The 22,280-nt window shown below is 33.3% G+C and overlaps 2 protein-coding genes across 6 annotated transcripts in view; one reads left to right on the top strand and one right to left on the bottom strand.

Annotated features, from left to right (window-relative positions):
• Positions 1-5,674, bottom strand: part of LOC115890036 (protein phosphatase 1 regulatory subunit 12A) — a 51,500-nt gene extending 45,826 nt beyond the window's left edge. For 2 of the 5 annotated variants that reach the window (XM_030910147.1, XM_030910145.1), the window contains exons 1-4: positions 5,194-5,674; positions 2,274-2,523; positions 1,230-1,392; positions 911-1,055 (exon numbers count right to left, since the gene is read on the bottom strand). In XM_030910147.1, coding sequence (XP_030766007.1) covers positions 911-1,055; positions 1,230-1,392; positions 2,274-2,523; positions 5,194-5,442 — 807 coding nt within the window. In that variant the 5' untranslated portion in view covers positions 5,443-5,674. The remainder of the gene's footprint in view (positions 1-910; positions 1,056-1,229; positions 1,393-2,273; positions 2,524-5,193) is intronic. The other 3 variants (XM_030910144.1, XM_030910146.1, XM_030910149.1) reach the window with 3 other exon arrangements.
• Positions 5,675-6,064: 390 nt separating this feature from the next.
• LOC115890081 (titin homolog) lies at positions 6,065-21,091 on the top strand. Its single transcript, XM_030910212.1, has 13 exons — positions 6,065-6,207; positions 6,483-6,583; positions 6,707-6,804; positions 6,941-6,994; positions 8,674-9,044; positions 11,412-11,586; positions 11,652-11,786; positions 11,894-12,241; positions 15,776-15,878; positions 17,578-17,728; positions 17,811-17,950; positions 18,269-18,467; positions 20,728-21,091. The coding sequence occupies exons 2-13, from the start codon at positions 6,499-6,501 to the stop codon at positions 20,840-20,842; spliced, it is 1,974 nt and encodes a 657-aa protein (XP_030766072.1). The 5' UTR covers positions 6,065-6,207; positions 6,483-6,498; the 3' UTR covers positions 20,843-21,091.
• The last annotated feature ends 1,189 nt before the right edge of the window (positions 21,092-22,280 follow it).

Consider the following 22,280-nt stretch of genomic DNA (forward strand, 5'->3'; position numbering starts at 1 on the left):
CACCTTTAAAAGCATGTTACTCTTTTCTTTTAAGTGGAACACCCAGTATATTATTTCGATGTTCAATGGAGCATTCATGTCTCTTCAAAATACTATTAAGGTTGCCTACTCTCAATCAAACAAAGATTTTTCCTAGATATTTTCATTTACATGATTTCATCTGAGTTGATCTTTATTATTTGATAAAATCTTGTGATGTGTCTGACGTTACTTCAACATAGCTGTCTAATTAGTTCAACTTTAACAACTAGTTATCATTTTGTATCAGTTAAAGCAAAAAAAATTCTCAGAAATTTGCCGAAAATGCAAACTTATCCTACATCAGAGAGAATTGATAGGATTCTATTAGTTGGTGAATGCAGTATGCATTCACCAATTAATAGAATACTTAAATGCGCCTGATTTTATCTAGTCATACATAATTTGAGACCTGTTTAATTAATTTTGAATTATTAATATCTCTACAATGATCTTTATCAACAATATGTTGAGCAAAGCAAGATTTATCCAGTCTACCATATCTTATCTGAGCGATAGATATGGTCTTTAAATCTAGTTAATATTGATCTTCAAGTTTGCCAAACATATTTTTGATTACAATCATTACATGAAATTTCATTAGGTAACTGCAGTATTCTAGATGTAATAGAAGACTAATAGAAGAGGTAAGAAATTTTGAAAAGTGTTTCTTTTTCAACAAAAAAGTTTTACACATTTTTAGTGATTTAGGTTAAAATAATTGATAAATGTGAAAAACAAAGACCCAACCACATTTTAGCATCCTAATGTGATAGAAAAAATACAAATTATTGTTTTATTTTCCAGACATTTTTCGCTACCCTTGCCGTCTTTTTTGAAATGGTTCAGAAAATTTTAGAGAAAAAAAATTTAGACAAGAAAAACTACTTGCCACATAATTTTTAGCATCCATATCTGCCAAATTTTCAACTAGCAATCGACTGGCATCAATCTGACCCCAATGAGCCGCAGCATGTAAAGGGGTCCAACCGTCAGCATCTTGCGCATCGATATCTGCTGAACTTTGAAGTAAAATCCTGTAAAAACATCAATAATTAGAAAACAATTCAAATAAACCTGTGTGTGAACATACAGTGTGCCTAAAATTAAAATGAATTTTTATTACGGGATAATATCCCACTTCTGATGTTAGAAAATTGAATGACGGACCTTTTGACGGGCAACGCGTACTCTATATGGATGATTCTTACCTTATTACATCTAGATAGCCTTTAGCAGCGGCGACATGAAGGGCTGTGGCCCCCGTTTTGGGGTGGGGCTCGTTAACCAAGGAACTTTTTGTCGCCAACCATTCTTTGGCGTCTCTTAACATTAGAATCTCTTCGTCGTTTCTAGCTGCATCACAGTCAATACCTGTAAAAAATGTTTGAAAAATTAAGAACTTAAAAAAACCAGTGTGTGCACTATGTGCGCATATTTGAAGTGATTTTTAGTAGTTGGTTGTGTTAGTGAACTTTGTTTAAACTCTATTACAATGGTAATTTGTTCAGCTTTCAAGTGTAAAAGGCACAATGATAAGAAAGAGCCAGGAGTTACGTTTTATAAGGAAATAAACAGACCACTCCACCTATTTACCATTTTTTATTGGATTTGATAATTATTTTTCTGATATTATATGTACAGGGTGTCCCACTAAGAATAGCTCTCGGCTGTATCTCGGGAAGTATTAGCCGTAACGGCTGCGGAAAAAAATATTTATAACTAAAGAGGCTATGGGAAATTGCTGGAAATTATTTTCAAGTTTGTAGAACGACCGCTAGGGGGCGCAACTGCAACAAAAAATAAGAAAATTGAGTTTTTAGACAATTTTGCCTAGATAAGGTGTACTATAAGTAACAGCTTCATAATCTTCAGTACATTTTGAATATTTTTTGTTAGAGCCATTTTCCCCTATCTACCAAAATAAAGTGGTGGGGGAAGGTTAGATCTGTTTTTATTTGAATATTAATAACTCTGGACTGGATGATCGGAATCCAACAAGCGAGAGCTCGTTTAAAAGAGCGTTTCTTACTCTATATTGTACCATATAAACAATAATAATAAGCTTTTGAATGTAGACGCTAGGGGGCGTTGTCTTACAATTTAACAAACATTGCGTGTTTAAATATCTCTTCAAGCAGCTAAGATAAGAAAAGTATGTGCCACGGCACTGTTTGGTGGTATGGTGACAGTTTGGTCTCTGGTGTTATCAGTCCTTGTATTCTTTAGTCATTGGCAACACTACTGTAACCCACCTCTTTTCCGAATCTCGTCCTTGAGCAGGTCCTCCATTTTCTGGCTCTCGGTGATGTCGATGGCCAGCTCGCCGTCATTGTTGACAGCGGCCACGTTGGCCCCTTTTTCGATAAGGTACTTGGCGATGTAGACGAAGCCGCAGCTGGCAGTGGCGTGCAGGGGGGTCCAGCCCTCGTTGTCCCCCCTGTTCACGTCCGCACCGTGCTCCACGAGGAACTCTACCATGTCCAGGTTGTCGTCTATGCAGGCCTAGAGAAAAAAAATATTAATATTTTACAATATACAGGGTGGTCCAAACTGTATTCCGGAAACTTCTGAAGCATATTCTGCAGAAAAAAATAAGTACAAAAGTTTGTATAAACGTATGTTCTAAAATGCTTAGTTTCGAAGATACAGGGTGTAGAAGTTTCATTTTTATTTCGATTTTTTTCCAAATAATTTCTGAAGTAACGTCAATATTTGGATGAAAATTGGTGCCTGCATGGGAGTTTTTTCACATGAGAAAACTGATTTTGATGTTAATATGACTCCTACTTGTGGAGGGAGCCACTTACATATCTTTTAACTGGTTTGAAGAATAATAACTTTTCGTCCATACCTGTATAAAACTACTGAGTAAAAATATATACAACATTTACGACAATTTTTACGTTAAAAAGGTCTCTTGGTAAAAATCGCTTCCGGTAATGATTCTCGAGATAATTTTATATAACATGTAAAAAATCAAGGAAATGTAAATTTTTTCCCTCAGTAGTTTTATACAGGTACGGACGAAAAGTTATTACTCTTCAAAACAGTTAAAACAAATGTAGGTGGCGTCCTCTAAAACAGTCAAATTGACATTTCTCATACCAGAAAACTCCCAAGAACCAATTTTCATCCAAATATTGACGTTACTTTAGAATTTATTTGAAAAAAAAATCGAAATAAAAATGTAACTTCTACATCCTGTATCTCCAAAACTAAGCATTTTAGGACATATTTTAGGTACATTTGGGAATTATATAATATAAATTATACGAACTTTTTGACTTACTTTTATCTACAGTTATACTCCGAACTGCAACAATACAGTTCGGACAACGACTGTATACTGTATATTTATTATTTTAAGTATATCCCGAGATAGGTACATAAAAACTAATAATAGGATTTTTTTTAATTCTTTTACTTAAGTGTCTGTACGACTCAGGGAATAATTTTTATAAAGTTAACCTATGGATGGATTTATACCGGGTGCGTCTGAAAAATGGCTCCCCCTATAACTTTTTTATTTTTTCAGATAAAAAAAAACAAATTTGTTAAGTTAGTATATGACATATGACATAAATTAGGATTGATTGATGTATTCAGTTGTTTTTGGTCACTTCTTGTTTCAGCAGAAATGATTACAACTTTGGATTTTTGACACCCTTGGCATTTTTTTACTTTATTCGATAGAAAATGACACTGTGAATAGAATGACATATGTCAACTTGACATTTTCACATATATGGTTTATTTGAAATATTTTAACATGCGGTTCATATCGACAATTTGACTCGAAATACCAAGTGGGTGGTACCAAATTATTCGTAAAAATGTGCATTTTCCAAATATGCTAATGAGGCACCCTTGTTCCATTTGAAAAACTTGAAATATGATTAAAAATACGATTTGGGCATCTTTTAACTGGCCAGGACAAGACACGAAAAACTTTAGACAATCAAATATATTTTCCCAAGTTTACTTGATTAAAAATGAGTATTTTTAACATAACCATGGCAATTTAGATTTAAATTTAAAATAAGTATGATTTTTTTAAGCGAAAATGTCAGAAGTTCCCCAGCCCTCGTTGACACCGTTTTTTTTCGATCGTCTGGTTTTTATGTTTATTCCACCTTAAGGCACCGTTCATGAAGTTTTTTCTGTTATTTACTATAAAATGGATTTTTTTTTATTTAAATTTCCTTTGTAAACAAGCAAAACTTAAAAATAAGTATTGTTCGGTAATAATCACTAAATATCTCTAAATGATTTTGCAAAATTACATTAGTTTGTGAACCTATGCAAAAATATTATTTTTTTAAAAATCACTCATTGAAGATGCTGCAATATATCCATAATATTTCTTGTAAGTTTACTTAATTCAGTGTTTTTTCGTTGTAAAACTGAATGATCCATCTACACTCTACACACAAGGTCTTACTTGATATGTTTTGACTGTACGGGTAAGACTGACAGGTAAAACGATGTGTAGACAGGGCTTAAAGCTATTGTATGAGAAACACTAAAAAAAGGAATTAAAACTATTTTAAGATATATTTATTCCAGACAATAGTTGTCAACCACCTTAACTTGCAGACAAAACAAAACTACCAGTGTATAAAAATAGCAACTCAAATTAGCATATGAGTAATAAGATATTTATTAACTATTTAGTTGCCAATACTACTATTAATGTTTTATAGCACGTGGAAACTTTACAAAACATACAGAGCAGTGTAATGTAAATTTTAAGAGGATTTTATAGGACCGTTTCATAAGAAAATGAATAATTTTTGATTCATAAACAAAATAAAAAAAATACAATGATTTAGCCTATTCCCACTACGCAGTTCAACAACCTTTTCTACTGGAATTAATAATGTTCCAATTAACACAAATAGAAAGGTGAATCAGAAATTATTAAATAAACCTGTCAAAATAAAAACAATAGCTCTTCAAACCAAACCAAACAAAAATACCGCCTTGACACCGAACGGAACAACCTTAAAGGGCTGAATTACCGTTATCCAAATCCTCTGGCTTTATTTTTTCGGGCTTTACGTAATTTCTCTGGACAATTTTAAGAGCATTACTATATAGAGCAATTTTCGCGGCCATATTGAGTATTTACGTCACGCAATTTAAAGACTGCGAAAAGTTATATTTATGTACCTGATGGAGGGCCGTGAGTCCGTCCACGTTCGCCGTGTTTATGTCGGCCCCTTTGCCCAGCAATTTGTGCACTTCTTCCTTGTCGCCGGCCGCACACGCGGCCAAGAAAACACATCCCGAGGAGAACTTAACTTTGCGAGATTTTTGCTTCGGTGACACTGGTTCGCGATTCGTGTCCGATTCCTCCCATCTTTTGAGCTGTTCGGCCCTTTTAAAAAGCGCCGAACTGGACCGGGTCTCTAAGGACATGATTATTTAACACTTTTTAGAGTGCACGGTCCGACCCGGACAGCATTACGATATTTTTTTTCTGTACAAAATCCGATCCACTTCACACCTTTTGACAGGGGCGCGGCTAACGTCAAAATTTCAATCGCGGTTAGAAAATGCGGCTCGTTTTGTCGAAATACTTAAGCACGGAAGTCTTTTACAGCGATTATTACGCTCAAAACTGATTTAATAACTATTTATTTCGTAAATCCTTTGTAATTACTCTTATTTATTAATTAATTTAAATTTTTAAATAATGTAAAATTAAACATCTCAAAAATACCCCCAATCGTTCCTCCGATTTCCGGTTTTGTAAAGCGCATGTCCGACTTTTGGCTTGCCATGTTGCCATATTCACTAAAAATCGTAAATTTTAAGAATGTATTTCAATTTCAAAAATGTATTTTCCTTATATATTGTTTTAATTGGATCTCAATCTAATACTGTTTAGCATTTAAAATATACTTAATAATAAAATCCAATTAAATTTTAATAAAAGTCATTGTATAAAAAATAAAAATATATATTTTATTATTTTTCTTACAAAATATAGTTTGGCAACACTGCCCTTCCACAATATAAATTCTTCTGTGGCTCTTGGTCCTCCATTTTGAATTTGATGTGTCGGCGTTTTTGGTTCGCGTTCTAGCTGTTTAATTCCTGGATAATATAAGGAATTTATAGTTTATTTAGACCTAAAAGCAACATATTCATATCGAGTTTTGTGCATTTTCGATTCGAGTGGTAAGTAAACCTTTAACTAGACTAAATTAGGGTGTTTTCCCGTTGGGCAATGCCGATCGATTTTCCAGTTACTTTTCATACATTTTTATTAAATTTATAACTAAATCACACGCACATAACGTACAGCATGTTACAAATTAAGTATTAAAGGCCCGAGAAGTGTTTTACAAGTAATTTCTAGACAGTACTTCAGGGCTAGAGTAAAAGCATTGTCTACTAATTATACAGGGTCAACATATTAATTTTACATTATATAAATACGTTTTTTGGTGTAGATTTTTCAACTACATCATGGTCAGAGGCGGTAGAGGAGGATATTCAAGGGGAAACTCTTACAGGGGCTCCAATCGAGGCAATTCATCTTGGAATAGTGGAGGTAAGACTTATTATTTTCTGTTAAATATTGTTTCAGAGTTATTTTAGTCTAAAATATGCATTTATTCTTTGTGTGTGTTTTATGTGAAATTAATGTAATATAAACTATTCTATTCAAATGTAGGATACGGTAGATCTTCACCTGATCGATTTTCATTCGGCAACAAATATGGCGGTGACAGATATTCAAGAAATGATGAGTATTCTAAACCATATAGAGTGGTGAGTATATTTACTACTTATTATTATTATTTCTGTTAGATGTTTAAATCAAGTTGATTTAAATCATTGCAACCTGATTTGAAACAATTAGATTTAGGAAATATTGATTTTAAACTACTTTTTCTTAATTTTTCAGGAAAGTTATGGGCGCGACCGTCATTCTCCTGAGCGAAAAAGACAAAGGGTAGAGGTAATTATTAATTTTTCTTTATAGTATCGATTTTTACAGGCTTTAAAGGATTGTAAATAATAGATCATTATTTACATGATGAAGCATGGTTCATTGGAATGAGTAAGAATACACTGACATTGAATTTATTGCAATATATCTATTAAAAAACTACTCAAAAATGAGAGACACACATGAATACATTTTATGCTAATGAATATAGCAGAGAATCAGAATTATAGAAATGTTTCCAAAATATAATCTAGTAGATATACTCAGAATTTTTAAAACTTCAATGTACTTGTCAGGGTAGACAGTTAAATTGACAGACAAATTGACAGACATTGAGTGTACCTATAAAAGGAACTATGGTGGCATTAAAATGATACATTTTAACATTCTAAATTGTGGAAGTGTCAAAAATGCATTGATGTTAGGAAAGGAAGCTGATAAATCTTATTTTTTTCGAATGCATATATTAGAGCTGTAAAAAATGACTGTAGTAGAAAGAAAGTAGGAAGCTACTATAAGGGCAGGTTTTCTAAGAAATTCTTTATGCTATCACAAATTGAAATTGTTATTCTTACTCATAAGTAATTTTGCTTTTTGGAACTTTTGAGTATACTTTTGAACTTGTACTTGACTTCAGTATTAAAATATTCAGTCAGCTGCTTAATATGTCATCGTGTTGTCATTTAACCTGAACATTGTTAAGAGGAGATCATGCTATTTATTTTTTAGTACCTAACATAAATGAAATAACTAGAAAAGTAGTATTCTTTACTTTATGTGCTGTTTATCGACATCCACATACCTTAAGAGATATGAGAGATATTAAGAAAGGACAGACACATATAGTATGGTTATAAGAAAGAGATTGTCTTGGAAAAATAACTAAAGGTTCTGTAACCCTACTTTGTAGAGACGCCTTTAAAAAGAACGGCTGGTTTTAGGACTGATATGTCTACTATATCCCAGTTAACTGTATAAATTGTCATTGTATTGCCCCATTTTAAGAATATTAGTATATTTTGGAAATATGTTCATGTAAGATCATGAGAAAGGCATTGTCTTGAACTAGAATACATGTTCAAATTTAATTTATTTTTAGAAATATAAGATATATTAAAAAAATGCTTGATTCAGATTGAATCATGTATGAAAATACCACAGTTTTTGTTGCTTCATTTAAGAATATTGGTGTTGGGAGATATTAAAAAAGGACTGACATTTATAGTATTGGTATAAGAAAGAAATTATCTTGGAAAAATCATTAAATATTCTTTAACCCTACTTTATAAGAGACATTTTAAAAAGGAAAGACTGGTTTTGAGGTTGACACATGTCTACTACATCCAGTTAACTGTTTAAAATGTCACTGTCATTCAAGAATAAGGTTATGACAAAGACATTGTCTTGAAAAAGAAGTTTTCTTTACCTTACTTTATATTATTCTGTGTTGATATACACATAAATTTATTATTAGAGATGTATATTAAAAAAAAACGATTGATTCTTGAATGAATGAATTTTGTCTCGATATGTCACAGTTAGCTGCTAAAAATATGGGTTTAGGACATGATAGTGACGAGAAACAATTCTTATAAGATAGATTTTTCCTAAAAAAAAAACGACAGATAAAAGGAGACCAGGAACAGACCGTATCCTAACCTCACTTTTTCACCCCCCTTGTTACGCAGGCATCACGTCACGACTCCTACAGCGGAGGAGGTGGAGGCTCGTACAACTCTGGCGGCCGATACGAAGGCGGAGGAGGCTACGCCCCCGAAAGAAGGGGCTATTCCGGCGAGAGGGAGAGACACATTACCACCTCGACGCCCTTCCACGCCTCCAGGCGCCTCGAGTCCGAGTTCCGCAAGCCGTCCAGGCCGTCGCCTAGGGGCGGCTACAGGGGCTCGAGGGGACGCAGGGGCGCCGTCGGCAGGAGAGAGAGGGGTGGCGGGTTCCCCCCGAGGAGACGGTTGGGAGAGAGTTCGTACGGCATCAGGAAGAGGGGCATAATGATACGAGCTGCTGCTGAACGGAGAGCCAAGATTATTAGAATGAGGAGGTAATTTTTGATGATTATGTTTTATTGATATTTTTGCAGGGATTTTGAACAAGAGAAAATAGGAGAATGTGTACTGAGGAAAAAAGTGTTGATGAGAAAAACCTGTGGAAAGATATTAACAAGAAATGATGTAGAAAGAGAATATGGATTTTATTGGAAAATAACCTAAAAAGTTTTAAATATTATTATTTTTTATTAATTTCGTACAGGGCGGTCCATTTTTTATGTTTTCATTTAGAGTGACTGTAGTTTTTCTATCCACGTTGGTTTATAAGATCTAAATATAGAGGGTCCGGCAATGGTGCGTCTGTAGCGCCTAGAATAAAAAACTAGGGAATTTTTTTCAAGTGCAAATCTAAGGGCTCGAACACACTGACGACCAGGTCGCACCGGCCAGGCCGCAGCTACCTCTAAAGCCATTAAATCAAATGATATAGCGCACACTAACGTCCTGGCCGTCCGTTGGTCGTTGCGACCAGAAGACAGCACGGAAATATTATTTTCTGCCGCTTGTTGCCGGTTTTCTTCCAAATTAATAATTTTTCAGAGAAATCCCTCAAACTCAAGGCACAATATTTTATTTTCTATAAGATATAGTGTTTCAGTGTAGTTTTTGCACACGTGCAGAAAATCCGAAAAAATAGTATACAGACTGGATCAAAGGTAAACTTAAATCTAATCCTTTTTTTTTTATCAAGGGTCGATTCTAGTAAAAACTCAAAACATTTTTATATGATATTCCTACTCTATTTATGGTTGGTATGATACCTGTTATTATACCTTTGAGTTTCGATGTTAAAAAATAAAAAAAATAATATTTAAAGTTTTTCTACAACCACCTGTTTTTTTTATTAAATTAATTTTTTTAGTTGTATTGTAGTCATGTACAAGGAGGACAACTGTATTTTAAATATTATATTTAATTTAACGTTTTTCAAACAGGGTTCATTAGACTATATTTCGACTAGGTACAGTATTTTGAAAAAAAAATTAAGAAAGTAACTTAAACATTCATAAAAATGGAAGTAATTACTGTTGTAGATTCTTCGTTATATTGTAAACATTGAAATAACTGGAAGCTAAACTTTTTACCTGCTTATATTTAGAGCCAGTGTCTGACGATCTTTTTTTACGATGGCCCTAATATGTTTACTTCTTAAGTCGATAAGGGCGCCATATCAGTAGAAAAAAGAAACAGAATATCTCCCTTTTTGTCGGTCGCGCGTACGCAATACTTTTTGTTTGTTGTGAATAGCAACTTCGCTTTTTAGTTAACTCGGATATTTTAACATTTCTGAAACAATATTTTCTAATTGGTAAAACGTAAAAAATCGTTAAATTTGACAACTCTGTTCAAACCGGTCGTTCATCTGGCCGCAGCTAAAAACGCAATACATCCGGCCAGGTCGTTGCGACCTGGTCGTCAGTGAGTTCGAGCCCCAAAGGATGTACCATTGCGATAAAAAAATAGTAGTACAAGAATTAGTAGTCCCAGATAGAACTCCTGTTCTATAAGGATATCGAGAAGTGGATATCGTCGTCACTATGAAATACTAGGATGAATTTCAGGAAAATATTTTAACTTCTACAGGGTGAAAGGTACAAGAATTAAAAAATGAACATTTTTTTATTTAAAGTATTTCAAAATTTTTAACGGTTTCGCAGCTACTCGCGGTATTATTTTATATGGCTTTTTCAATGGTAAAATACGAGAGAAAAATCATTGGGCGACTTTGATAAAAATTTATTGTTGAATTTTTTCTATTTCTTCATTTGTTAAAAAATAATATACAGGGTATTCCATTTGAAAATACGAAGAAAAATTATTTTATATTTTAGAAAGTTTGGCGTAGAATTTTGAATATCCTGTATGATTTAAGATTACGATATTTATAGTGAAGTAAGAACATATCATCTAAAGTAAATATCTAATATAGTTTTAAATTTCGGGACAGTTCTTGTATTTTTAATAATTTTTTTAATAAAGGTTGAAAAATATATATTTTCTATTTATTTATTAATATCTTTGAAACTATCGAAATATATTTGCTCATATCTTAAGATTTTTGTAAAGTAATCTGAAAGGAAGCCGAAATTGCAATAATATACAGGGTGTTCCATTTAAAAAAAAATCATCCCGATCCACACACACTTTCTGAACCATCTTGTAGAAGTTAATATATTTTAACTACTTAGGTTTGCACTTAAAAAAATATTTTATTCTAGGACCCTGTATAACTAAAAAATTCTTGCCATTTTAAATACCTTTTTGTGTCGATTTTTAAAGGCCTACTACAAAATCTGGACGTCCTTGTTTAATTCGATTGTTTCTATCGATTTTTCCTCAATAAAAAATCTTCTGTTTAGTCGTCGCAAGCCAGCTCTAGACATGGAAAAGAGCGACAGCGAAGAAGAAAAGAAGGAAACTAAAGAATCCTCAGAGGTGAAAGCCAAGAAAGATAAACCTGAGACTGCTGCAACAGAGGAGGAAGAAGCAACTGAAGCAAAAGATACTGAAACTACTGAAGCAGAAGAAACTAAGGTAACTATTTTAATCCTAAATTAATAAAAGGTGTATAATTTTTTTTTTCATTTCTTTTTGTCTAGGAGGAAGGTGTTGAAAAGGCTGATGAATCTAAGCCAAAAGAGAAGAAGGAAAAAGTAGAAGAAGCGAAGACTAGCAGCAAGAGAAGTAGCAGCAATCCGTTTATTAAGTTAGTCTGTCCTCAGTGCAACGTTAATGTAAGTAAAAAGTTTCCGAGATACCAATGCTCGTACCTCGAATTTGTAGCACCCTGTATATTAGTCCATATATATTATAACTTAATTCTACCCCAATCTCCCTACAGGTATCCACGTTCCGTCGCTACGAGGCCCACTTGCACGGCCGCACCCACAAGATCTCCATGAGCAAGGTGGCGACGAAGCAGCGCAGCATCCTGATCCAGATGCGCCAGGCGCAGCGCAAGGCGCAGAACGAGCTGGAGAAGAACAGCAGCACCGACGAGCTGGCGTCGCGCAGCATGTTCTGCAACCTGTGCAAGCTCAACTTCAAGCAGCTCAAGGCGGACCATCAGGCCAGTCAGGCGCACAGGAACATGAAGAAGTACTTGCTGCCGTTCTGCAAGGTGTGCAAGATCACTTGCAAGAGTCCTATGAATTACGAGAGTCACTTGTGCTCGATCGATCATCTTAAGGTAGGTTCTAGGGTGTTTTTTTATATTTTTAGGTATACGGTACGACTATTTTGAGACCTTGCTTACCTTGGTTATGGTTTTATGTTCCGTTTCTATCGGTTTCCTGAAAGTTTTCTTATTACGGAACACGGTTCCTGAAAAATTCGGTTATAACCGTCACCAAACTAACCAGCGCACAGTGCTTCGTCCCATGGACAAAAATCGAAAAAAAAGTTAAAATATACTAATATCTGAATATGTAATTTTATACTTATAGCAATGTTCAACCATCCTGTATATTATTTTTCATAAACAGCGATTTTTGTTAGCAAATATTTTCACTAAAAATAAATTTTGCGATCATTATCTTATCAGTGAAAAGAATAACATTCATAGTAGTTCTGTATATTATGGAGCTAAAGGGTACGTACTTAATTGAAAGCCACTATGGATATTGTTAAACAAGGTATGTACTTTAAATTTATTTCTAAACAAGTTCGTGATTGTTTAGTTTTTATTTTTTAAGATGATTTCTAAATAGGTATAAAAAATTTACGTTTTCAAACTTCAAAAAGGCATTTAAAAAAAACATATCAAAACATATCGTATTTATTGAATATTTTTGTTGTCATATTCATACACTTTTAATTTTTGTATAGTTCACCTGCGTCTGCTTGCCACGGACTTTATTTTATAATACTTTTCAGATGGAGTAAAATTGATAAGCAATGCCGATCTGGTTAATACTTGACTTAATCATAAGGACAAGAACTCAAATTTTTTTGTATTTCAAAAAATGTGTTCTTTATTCGATATTGATGAACCTTCCAGTCAAATGAGACACCACTTGTGCCTGAAAAAGCCCACTATGTTGGAGCGAAACGTCGCATAAAAAAGTTTCCATCTTTCAATTTATTATAAAACCTCATACTCAAGAAAAGGAAAAAAATAATATATGGATATGGTCTATTAAAGAGGTAACTATTAACATCCGAACCCCTCATACCAACAAAAAGAACAGTAACAACGCGAAAAAGTAACATATTAGAAAGTAATGTACAGAAATATCTTATATGTGAGGATACTTCATCTACCTGTGATTTGGATACTATAAATTTGGAAGATTCTGTCAGCAGTGATTCTTCTGAATCAGAGTAGTTACGATCTATGCATTTTGTTGTCCTAAAGTAAATTTATAGTATCTTCAGTTTTTTTTTTAATTAAATATAACATTATTGTTTCTTTTTCATTAAAGAAAAACATTTTTATCTTATATTAGGCTTATATTGTAGGAATCATGTTCTAATGTTATTTCAATTCTTTTTTATCACAGGGATTTATTTAATACTTACACCGTTTTCATACTATAAATTATTATTTCCTTAGCTGTAACACAGCTCCAACATTTTTATTATTTATAAGATTTTTTTTCATAAACGTAGGACTAAGAACATCATCATTTAGTACAATGAGAGTACTCATCATTTTTGTCAAATAAACCTAGTTTGAATAAATTGCCTACGATAATAGAGTAGTTTTGCATTTTTGTCCTCTAGAGGCCATATGTTTGAAGCACTGTGCAGCGCGAGGAGGCTGGTTTTTCTCGTTTTGTTTGTCAATCAATGTCATTTATGTGACAGAAATCAAGCAAATATTGGAAGTTTGAGTGAAATTCTCATTTAATTTCCAAAATTTGTAATAATATTTTGTATTTGCATCCAAAAGCAACGGAGGTAGGCAGTAAAGGTAAATAAATTTCATTAACTAAATAGACTGGCTTTTTAGGACTATTTAAACTTATCATGCAGCCATTGTTTGTTAAAGTCAGGAACATTTAAAGAAAACATGAAAAACAAGACAACAAGTAATCGTGAATGTTTTGTAAGCTATAAAAATATAAATATTGATTAGATTTGTTTATCTATTATTGATCTGTTTTAATATTGGACCTCAAATCTTCACTTGAGCTGTCTAATGAGTTTAACAGTTTATTAATTAAGTACTTTTCAATATTAAACTCCATTGAAAAGAAGAAGCAAACGTACAAGCAGAGAATAGGTACACTAAAAATGCATAAAAGATAAATTTTATAACAGAGGTAGTATTTCACCCTTTGAATAAGAAGACTAAGGAAGGAGCATAATGCTATCCATGTATTCATGCATGGTGGGCGGAAAAAGCTCTCTAGGGTGGGGATCCCTGACAGTTCTGTTTGACGATTCATTTGACACATTTGAATTTGATTTGAAATTTTGTGGATTTGTCAGTCTTTACGGAGCATATTTTATGTTATTTATTATTTATTCTACTACTGATAGTTGTATAAAGGTAGTAAATCTAGCTGAAAATTGTGGCAGAGCTTAAATTAACAGTGACATTATCGCGATTTATCGAAAAAGACTCTAAAATAGTTGGTTGCATGGTACAAAGAAAACAAGGTATGATCGATAGCGGCTCCAAGTTTGCGCATACCATCTGTGACGTCATACCCCATACAAAAAATATCCATATTGTACAATTGCCACTAATAAAAAAAGACCTAAAGTGGGGAAGAATTAGGACATAACCCCAAAAGTTATGTCAAATCATCGAGCTTGACATTTGAAAAGTTATTTTCACATTTTGACACAATCAAATTTCACAGATGACACAATCTGTTTGACAATTTGAAATTGGCGCGCAGAGCTTGTCGACCAATGGTGCCGTTTATCACCTGTGACGTAGTGACCAACCTGCGCAATATCATACCTTGTATTCTTTGTATCGCCGTTGGTTGTGTAGCGTGCGGTAGATCTCGGCAAAAATGTGTGAAATAATGGAACAACTTTTCGCTAGTAAGTGACTATATAATATACATACGTTTAGTAAACCGATCATTTATGAAATTCACTTAAATTAACTAATTATATATTTTTTCTTGCATTTTTGCTATTATTTACTACTTGTCAAAGATTAGATGTCAAAGAATTTAGATACGTCAATTTGACTTACCTGCTTCAGTAGCGTATCGGATGTTTATGGTTATAAATAATTATTATAACTGAACTATTTTTATTAGAATTTTATATTTATAACCCAATTTTAATAACTACCAACATTTATTCACAATGTAAAATAAAAAAAATTATTGAGTCTACCCCACGTCTACCCTACATAATAGTTTTACATTTTTTAAATAAAATTAGAACGTCACTGATAAACCGGAATTTAAGTCGGCCATATTTGAGGTCCATCGCGGTGGACCTAAGATTTTTTATATGCTCCTTCCTTAGTCTTTTTATTCAAAGATTTTACCAAACCGTTCCGTATCAAACCGATATTTTTCAGGAACCGCTCTTTACCGTAGTTTACCGGTCTGGTTCGCCTGGTTTTGCAACGGAATACAGCTTAAAATTCGATTTTACTTTTACAGGGTGTATCAAACAGTTTTCCAACAAATGGGACAATTTTTTTATTATTGATTTATTGAATAAAACGTTGTATATGGAATTTCTTCGCTATGTTGTCTTTGTTTTTAACATTCTTGGTAAGATTCGTTATTTTTTTTGATTATAGAGAAAACAGAGAAATGTGGGAAGCAGCGAGGGTTCCGCCGAAGAAGATAATTTAGAAGATTTCACAACTATCGATTCCGTTGGCGAAGTTGAAGAAACCCCAGGTAAATATACCGTAAGATCAGAAAAACAAAAAGGGAAAAAACAATGTCAGGGTTGGTTTGGAAATGACGATCGCCGTCATTTATGGTGAATGTCATCGATTTCTCGGCGTTTTCAAGCTAACTTGACACAGTTTTTTTTATCATACAGTATAATTAAGTTGATTAACAAACTAATACCACAATCTTTGAATATAAACATTAAGCAAGGATTATAACGCTAGGATATATTGCTAACACCGCATTTACACAATGAGTGGAAAGTGAAGCCAAAGAAAAGAAACAGGAATATCAATCTTGCATAAGTCTATCCTTTTCGTTGAACAAGATTTTCGTGCGCACGCGTCAAATAAAACGATCTGATTTGTGTACATTATCGCTGAATGCTGTCACCTGCCCGCGCACTATTTTAAACTCTAAATATTAATAAGGTATAATATATTATTTGTTTATTGGTAATGGCATTATTTCAACTTGTTATTTTAGATATTTATCATATCTATCCGTTTCTTGTTTTTGTTTAAATTATCAGAGATTAAATTTAAATTTATAAGTAAAGGCGCGAATAGTCAGACGCTAAATTGATTTACGTGGTAGATAAAAACAATATGGCGATATTATTATATAACTTGGTAATATATCTCGTTGGAATTTGACTTTCGAAAAATCCGTTTGCCAAAAATAAGCTTTTTACGTCAAGCAGTTTAAGCAGAATCGTGGTTAAGAAATTACCCAACTTTTTGGAACACCCTATATAATTTTTTAAAAAATTTCAAAATATGTTAAAAACCAAATAAATTATACTTGTCCAAGCGTTTTCCCGAAAGACTAACCGTTTTTTAAATAACAAATATTGTAGTATTTGAGGGGCGTTTTCACCCTCTTGGAATTTGAGATTCGAGAAAACTTCTTAAGTCAATGCGTTTGCCAAAAATCAGCTTTAAATGTCAAGAAGTTTCAGCAGAATCGTGATTACTCAATGGTCATATTTTATGAAACACCCTGTATAAATTTATAAAAAAATCTTAAAATATGTAAAACAACAAAATAAAATATACGTGTTTAAGAGTTTTTTCCGAAACCGGTTTTTAAATAAAAATATTTTAATATTTGAGGGATAGTTTCACCCCCTTAGAATTCGAGTTTCGAAAAATCCCTTCTCATCGAACCTCTACACCCTAAAGTCAATCTGTTTTCCAAAAATCAGCTTTTTACGTCAAGCGCTTTAAGCAGGATCGTGATTAATAAATGACCAGATTTTTCGAAACACCCTGTATACATTTTTAAAAAATCGTAAAATATGTAAAAAAACAAAATAAAATATACGTGTTTAAGCGTTTTTTCGGAAACTTGACCGTTTTTTAAATAAAAAATATTGTAATATTTGAGGGACGGTTTCACCCTTTTGGAACTGGAATTTCGAAAAATCCCTTCTTATCGAACCTCTACACCCTAGAATCAACCTGTATGCCAAAATTGAGCTTCTTACGTTGAGTGGTTTGAGCAGGATCGTGATTAATCAGTATGTCAGTCACTTAAGGATTTTATATATTAGTATAGATTTACAGTGAACAGAACGCAGAGTAGGTCAAATGTACCGACATACAAAATACTTAAAAAAGACAAAAATTTCGGTGAAAAAAATGAAATTCACGGCTGTAAATAACTCTTGAATGTTTATGATGAAAATAACTTTTTTTAGCATCTGCAGATGATGAAAAGGAGGAAGTGAGCGTGGGCATCGAGCAAATTAGGAAAGTGGAAGTCCACTATTGTGACCTTTGCAGAACGTATTTACCAAGGGACTATCCGAGGGATAAATCGCCTAGTGAAGTTCAGAAAATGTTGGCATCGTAAGTGTTAAAATAATTATTATTTGTTTTAACGTCTTGGTGTACCTAAATTAAAATTTACCGATAAAAATATTTTTTACAGGCATTGCAGAATACGCCCGCACATGCAGCGCTACATCAGATACCAGGAAAATCAGGAACTAAAGAAGAGAGCTGAAAAGTTGCAAAGGAAGGAAACTGCAGAGAGGGAGAAGAAAAAGGAGGAAAAGTCTCACAAAGAAGGTATATATGAAGCGTCAAAACCCGCCTTATCTTTTTTTTTAAATTGCTTAATGGCGTATATTAATAGTGGACATTAAAATCTACATAAACATAGTCTCAAACTGCAGCAAAAGTCGCCTATTCCTATATAAAACAATGATTCCACTCAATGAACACGTTTTTTTTTGTAAAATAACCCTTCAGACATTTGCTAAAACAGTTTTTGCATATCTCAAAACAACATTTTTGAGATAAAATGGGGTTTTTAATTTTTTTGGGGTATTTTTTATTATATTATTTTTATTTTTATGAAAAAAAAACATATATTTTTGATTCTAGGGGATGAGAGTATCACAGATGCTTCAGAATCGAAAGACAAGTCTAAAAGCGGGACTGACAAAGACTCAAAGTTGACAGACGAAGACAAACTGTGGGAATCTGTGGATAAAGATATAGGAGAGCTTTTGGAAGAAGGAGACACTGTTAAGAGTGATGATGATGATGACGATTCCAGAATCAACAATGAAAGATTTGACAGGTAAGAGTAATCATAACCTTAAATTTTCAGGGTATAAGCACAGATTATACAGATTATAATCTTTGTTTTTTTTTATTGTTTTTCGTGGTTCCAATTTTCGGAATCGGGCACTAGTTAGGTTACTAGTTTGCGCACATATCACGCCCACTTATGGCCTCTAAAATTGTGCACAGCGCCTGACCGTCACAGTTATTAGAGAGATATCGCAAAACTGAATAGCGTCATGCAGTTATTCAGTTACGCGTACCTTATCATGGTTTTAGAATTTAGAATAAGTGGGAGGGGGGTTAATCTCTGTGACCTTAGAGATCTATTGTGTCCCCCTTTCTTGAGTTATAACTCATCATACAGTCCCAGGACTTCCTACGGAGACCCGTGTCCTTCACAGTCGAGGAGCTACGACCCAGGCCGGGTAGACGAAACGGTAGCTTGTGTCGCCTGTTGAGTTTAGAGGTAGGAGGTAGGCTCCCGACCCTTGGAGGAGGTGGTAACTTGTATGCCACTTGCGGAGGATGGTCTCACGCAAGTGTCAGCTACCTCTCCTGTAGTTCTCTTTGGGTTTGGCTCCTTGGAACTTTCATTGTTACTGTTCCCAGTGTTGCTAGGGGATTTCCCCACAGCTTCACCGGTGATGTTTTTATTACTATTATTACCAGATCCCATAGTGTTCCCATGAGTCGCTAGGGACAGTCGGTCCACTTCTACAGAGCGCCGCATGTAGAAGTAAGGGGTAAAATACAATGGGGTGCCCCCCGATGCCCCAAGATTGAGGCTGTCCGTAGCCCCGCCCGGTATCGTTATATGTCTTGGTGCAATTCCCTGGCCACGACACTACAGTCAGGGACAAGACGATGAGTGAGATGCTTCTTAGACCAAGCCAAGTGCTAGGGAGGATTCCCCCCAGCACCTGACCAGGAGCTTCCCCACCAACGACAAGGTCTTGCATCTCCTAGGGGAAGACCTTATCATGGTTACGATATGCGCGAGTGAATTTTTAACGCAACGCCCGCTAATAACGTTACTGCCTGACGTAATTTGCGGATCAATTACACCAAGCGCTATTTCTAAATAACGTTTAAAAATTGCTAAATGGGCATGTGCGGGTATTTGACAACCGGGGCCGACCGGCGAGATCTTTTATTTTTGGTTATGATTGAATTGTCTTGAATTATTACTTTAGTTTTATTAGGTAATTTGATATTTAAGTAGCTGGGATTAGTTTTAATTAAATAAATATGGCCCAAAATATGGATTCCACCTCTTCCCATATTAAAGAACCTATAAAGAGACTTAGGTTTACAGCAGATGACGACTTAGCCCTTCTAAGAGAATTTGTTGCTTGTTGCTCTAAACCCACTGGCAGACGTTGAACAATAAAGCACTGAAAATAAGCACTTTAGCTCTTTAATTTTAAAATACCTAGTAAACAAAACAATTTCAGTTTTAAATTGAAAGTTAGGTTAAGTTTAAATAGCGGACGCGACGCGAACAGATTTCTTTCCGATCCGATAACTATAAATGAAGAGACTTAATACCACCTCACGTAAAGGAAATAACACCTGGCCTTATTAACGTTATCCTTATTAACGCTATTCGGTTTAGCGATATCTCTCTATTACGCTGTTTATTGTTATTTTACGCGAGTTTATTTTTGCGCACAGGAAATTTTACTCGTTTGCACATCGTCATAAAAAACAATTTTCGTACCACGAATGGTGTACGTCCCTGGTGAATCTGTCGACACTTTTTATACCCTCAAAATATTCGAACCGCTAAAAGGCACTTGGGAGAAAATTATAATAAATCGAGAAAAGAAGACTGTTGTAACAAAGCAGAATCGGATTGTTTTACTTTTTTTAGGGACTTAATGTTATTTTTATGTGAGGAATCTCCCCCAGATGGCACATTTTTGAAACACCCTGTATATATACGACTGCACTTAATCATAAAAATAAAAGTGTCTAAGAAAATCTTTGTCTGAGAGATAGGCAACCTTAATTCTCCTTTGAATATTGGAATAATATACTGGGCGTTCCAGTTGAAATAAAAGAGTAACTTATTGCTTTAAAAAATGACCACTGTTCAATATTAATTTTGTCTCGCCCTGTATAACTTTTCGGGTCATGTTTTAATTTGATTTAACGTAAAGTGGATATTTCAACTACTTAGTAGGCTGTACTGGGTGCATTCAAATTTAGGCAGCTTTTATTGAAATAAAAACATTGTTTTAATTTATTTAAAAATTTCTTTTTTTTTTCAGGTTTAAAAGTGACGATAAAGATAAATCCGGTGAAGATGCGAAGCCTGGGGAAGAGCAAGATGGCGCCGAGGCAAAGTCAGACGATCAGCCTGATAAAAAGGCTGAAAATGCTTAAGAAAGAAATCTTAATTTTTAATCGTAACTAATATCAGATAGATTTTTAGATGTTTATTTTCTTTTTAAGTGACTTGTCGATAAAAATAAGAAATAATTTTCTTATTTTTATTAGAGCCATAGAAATGTTTAGAATTAAATTATATTATTTTATTTTGGATATTGTAGTGATTGTATGTTTGTATATCGTTATAATGCGATTATTATGATCATAATAATAATGGATTTAGAAATAAATAATATGTGCTTATAATATTGTTTTATTTTGTTTATGGGGGTTTCAATACCTACTTTCTTAAAAAAAACTTTTAAGTGAAATTATTGTTCAGTTAAAAATACAGGGTTGTTCACCACATACGACACGGAGTATTGTAGCTAAACGATTAGATTTTTACAAATTGTAAGTTTTGGCTTCGTTGAAGGACTATTAGAGCTACAATTTAAAAATATTTCTACAAGATACAGAGTGTCCCAAATAAATAAAAAATATCAAAGTTGTATTTTTTTAAATGGAACACCCTGTATATTATTGCATTTTTCGTTTCTACGATTAAAATAAAGGTAAATTTGATTACACTGTTTACTACACTTAAACCTTACCGGTTTTTGAAATATTTTCGATTTTGCGAAATTGCAGTATAAATTTTAAGGCTTTATTTCTCCGAGGATATCAAAGTTTTTAATACTAAATATTTACTGAAGATTATTTATTGATCAGTTATTGTGTTGCAATAATAAAAATTATACTACCTTATACAGAGTGTCTAAAAATTTATTTTAAATAATTACTAGCTTTAAACGGTAATAACTTATTTACTTTAAATAGAACACCCTGTATATTTTATGAGAATCAGATGCACAATTTAATTGTCTATCAAATTGTATTATACCACTTCTTACCTATTCCTTCAAGTTTTCGTAGAAAATGCATTTTCTTATAATTTAGACCTCATTTATCAATATACCCATGGAATATTGACATTTTAGATTGTTTTTTTAAAACAACAAATGTACAAAATGTACAGGCTAGTAATATCGTTTTTAGTAAAACGATAATATTATTAGGCCATTTGTATGCAAAAAGAAAACTATTTAAATCTTTATAAAAGAGTATACCATTAATTAAATAAACCACCAGTATTTCCGCCCAAATACTAATTAACTACATACTTAATTGTGTTCGTTAATAAATTATTCTAAATAAATGTGGATTTGAATCAGAAATCAATATAATAATAAGTTATGAAAATGAACGTATCTGTTGTTATAAATAAGCATTTGTCAAAAAATTAAATATCATTTTTAAGGTGTTACTTTTTACCACATTGTCTAATACACATAATAATTCAGCTTTTTAGTATTTGAAGCAATTATTATTAATCAACGCAAACAGTCAATTAATGTAGTTTGAATACTGGTATCATGTTTTGATCCTCTTT

Source organism: Sitophilus oryzae, unplaced genomic scaffold, assembly GCF_002938485.1.
Source record: "Sitophilus oryzae breed Bouriz unplaced genomic scaffold, Soryzae_2.0 scaffold_85_pilon_pilon, whole genome shotgun sequence".
NCBI lineage: Eukaryota > Metazoa > Arthropoda > Insecta > Coleoptera > Curculionidae > Sitophilus > Sitophilus oryzae.

Excerpts from the sequence above, each read along its gene's own strand:
- LOC115890081 (XM_030910212.1), top strand. The coding sequence starts at position 6,499 with ATGGTCAGAGGCGGTAGAGGAGGATATTCAAGGGGAAACTCTTACAGG. Across the intron at positions 6,584-6,706 it reads TTCATCTTGGAATAGTGGAG|GATACGGTAGATCTTCACCT; the intron begins GTAAGACTTATT and ends ATTCAAATGTAG. Across the intron at positions 15,879-17,577 it reads CGAAGTTGAAGAAACCCCAG|CATCTGCAGATGATGAAAAG; the intron begins GTAAATATACCG and ends AACTTTTTTTAG.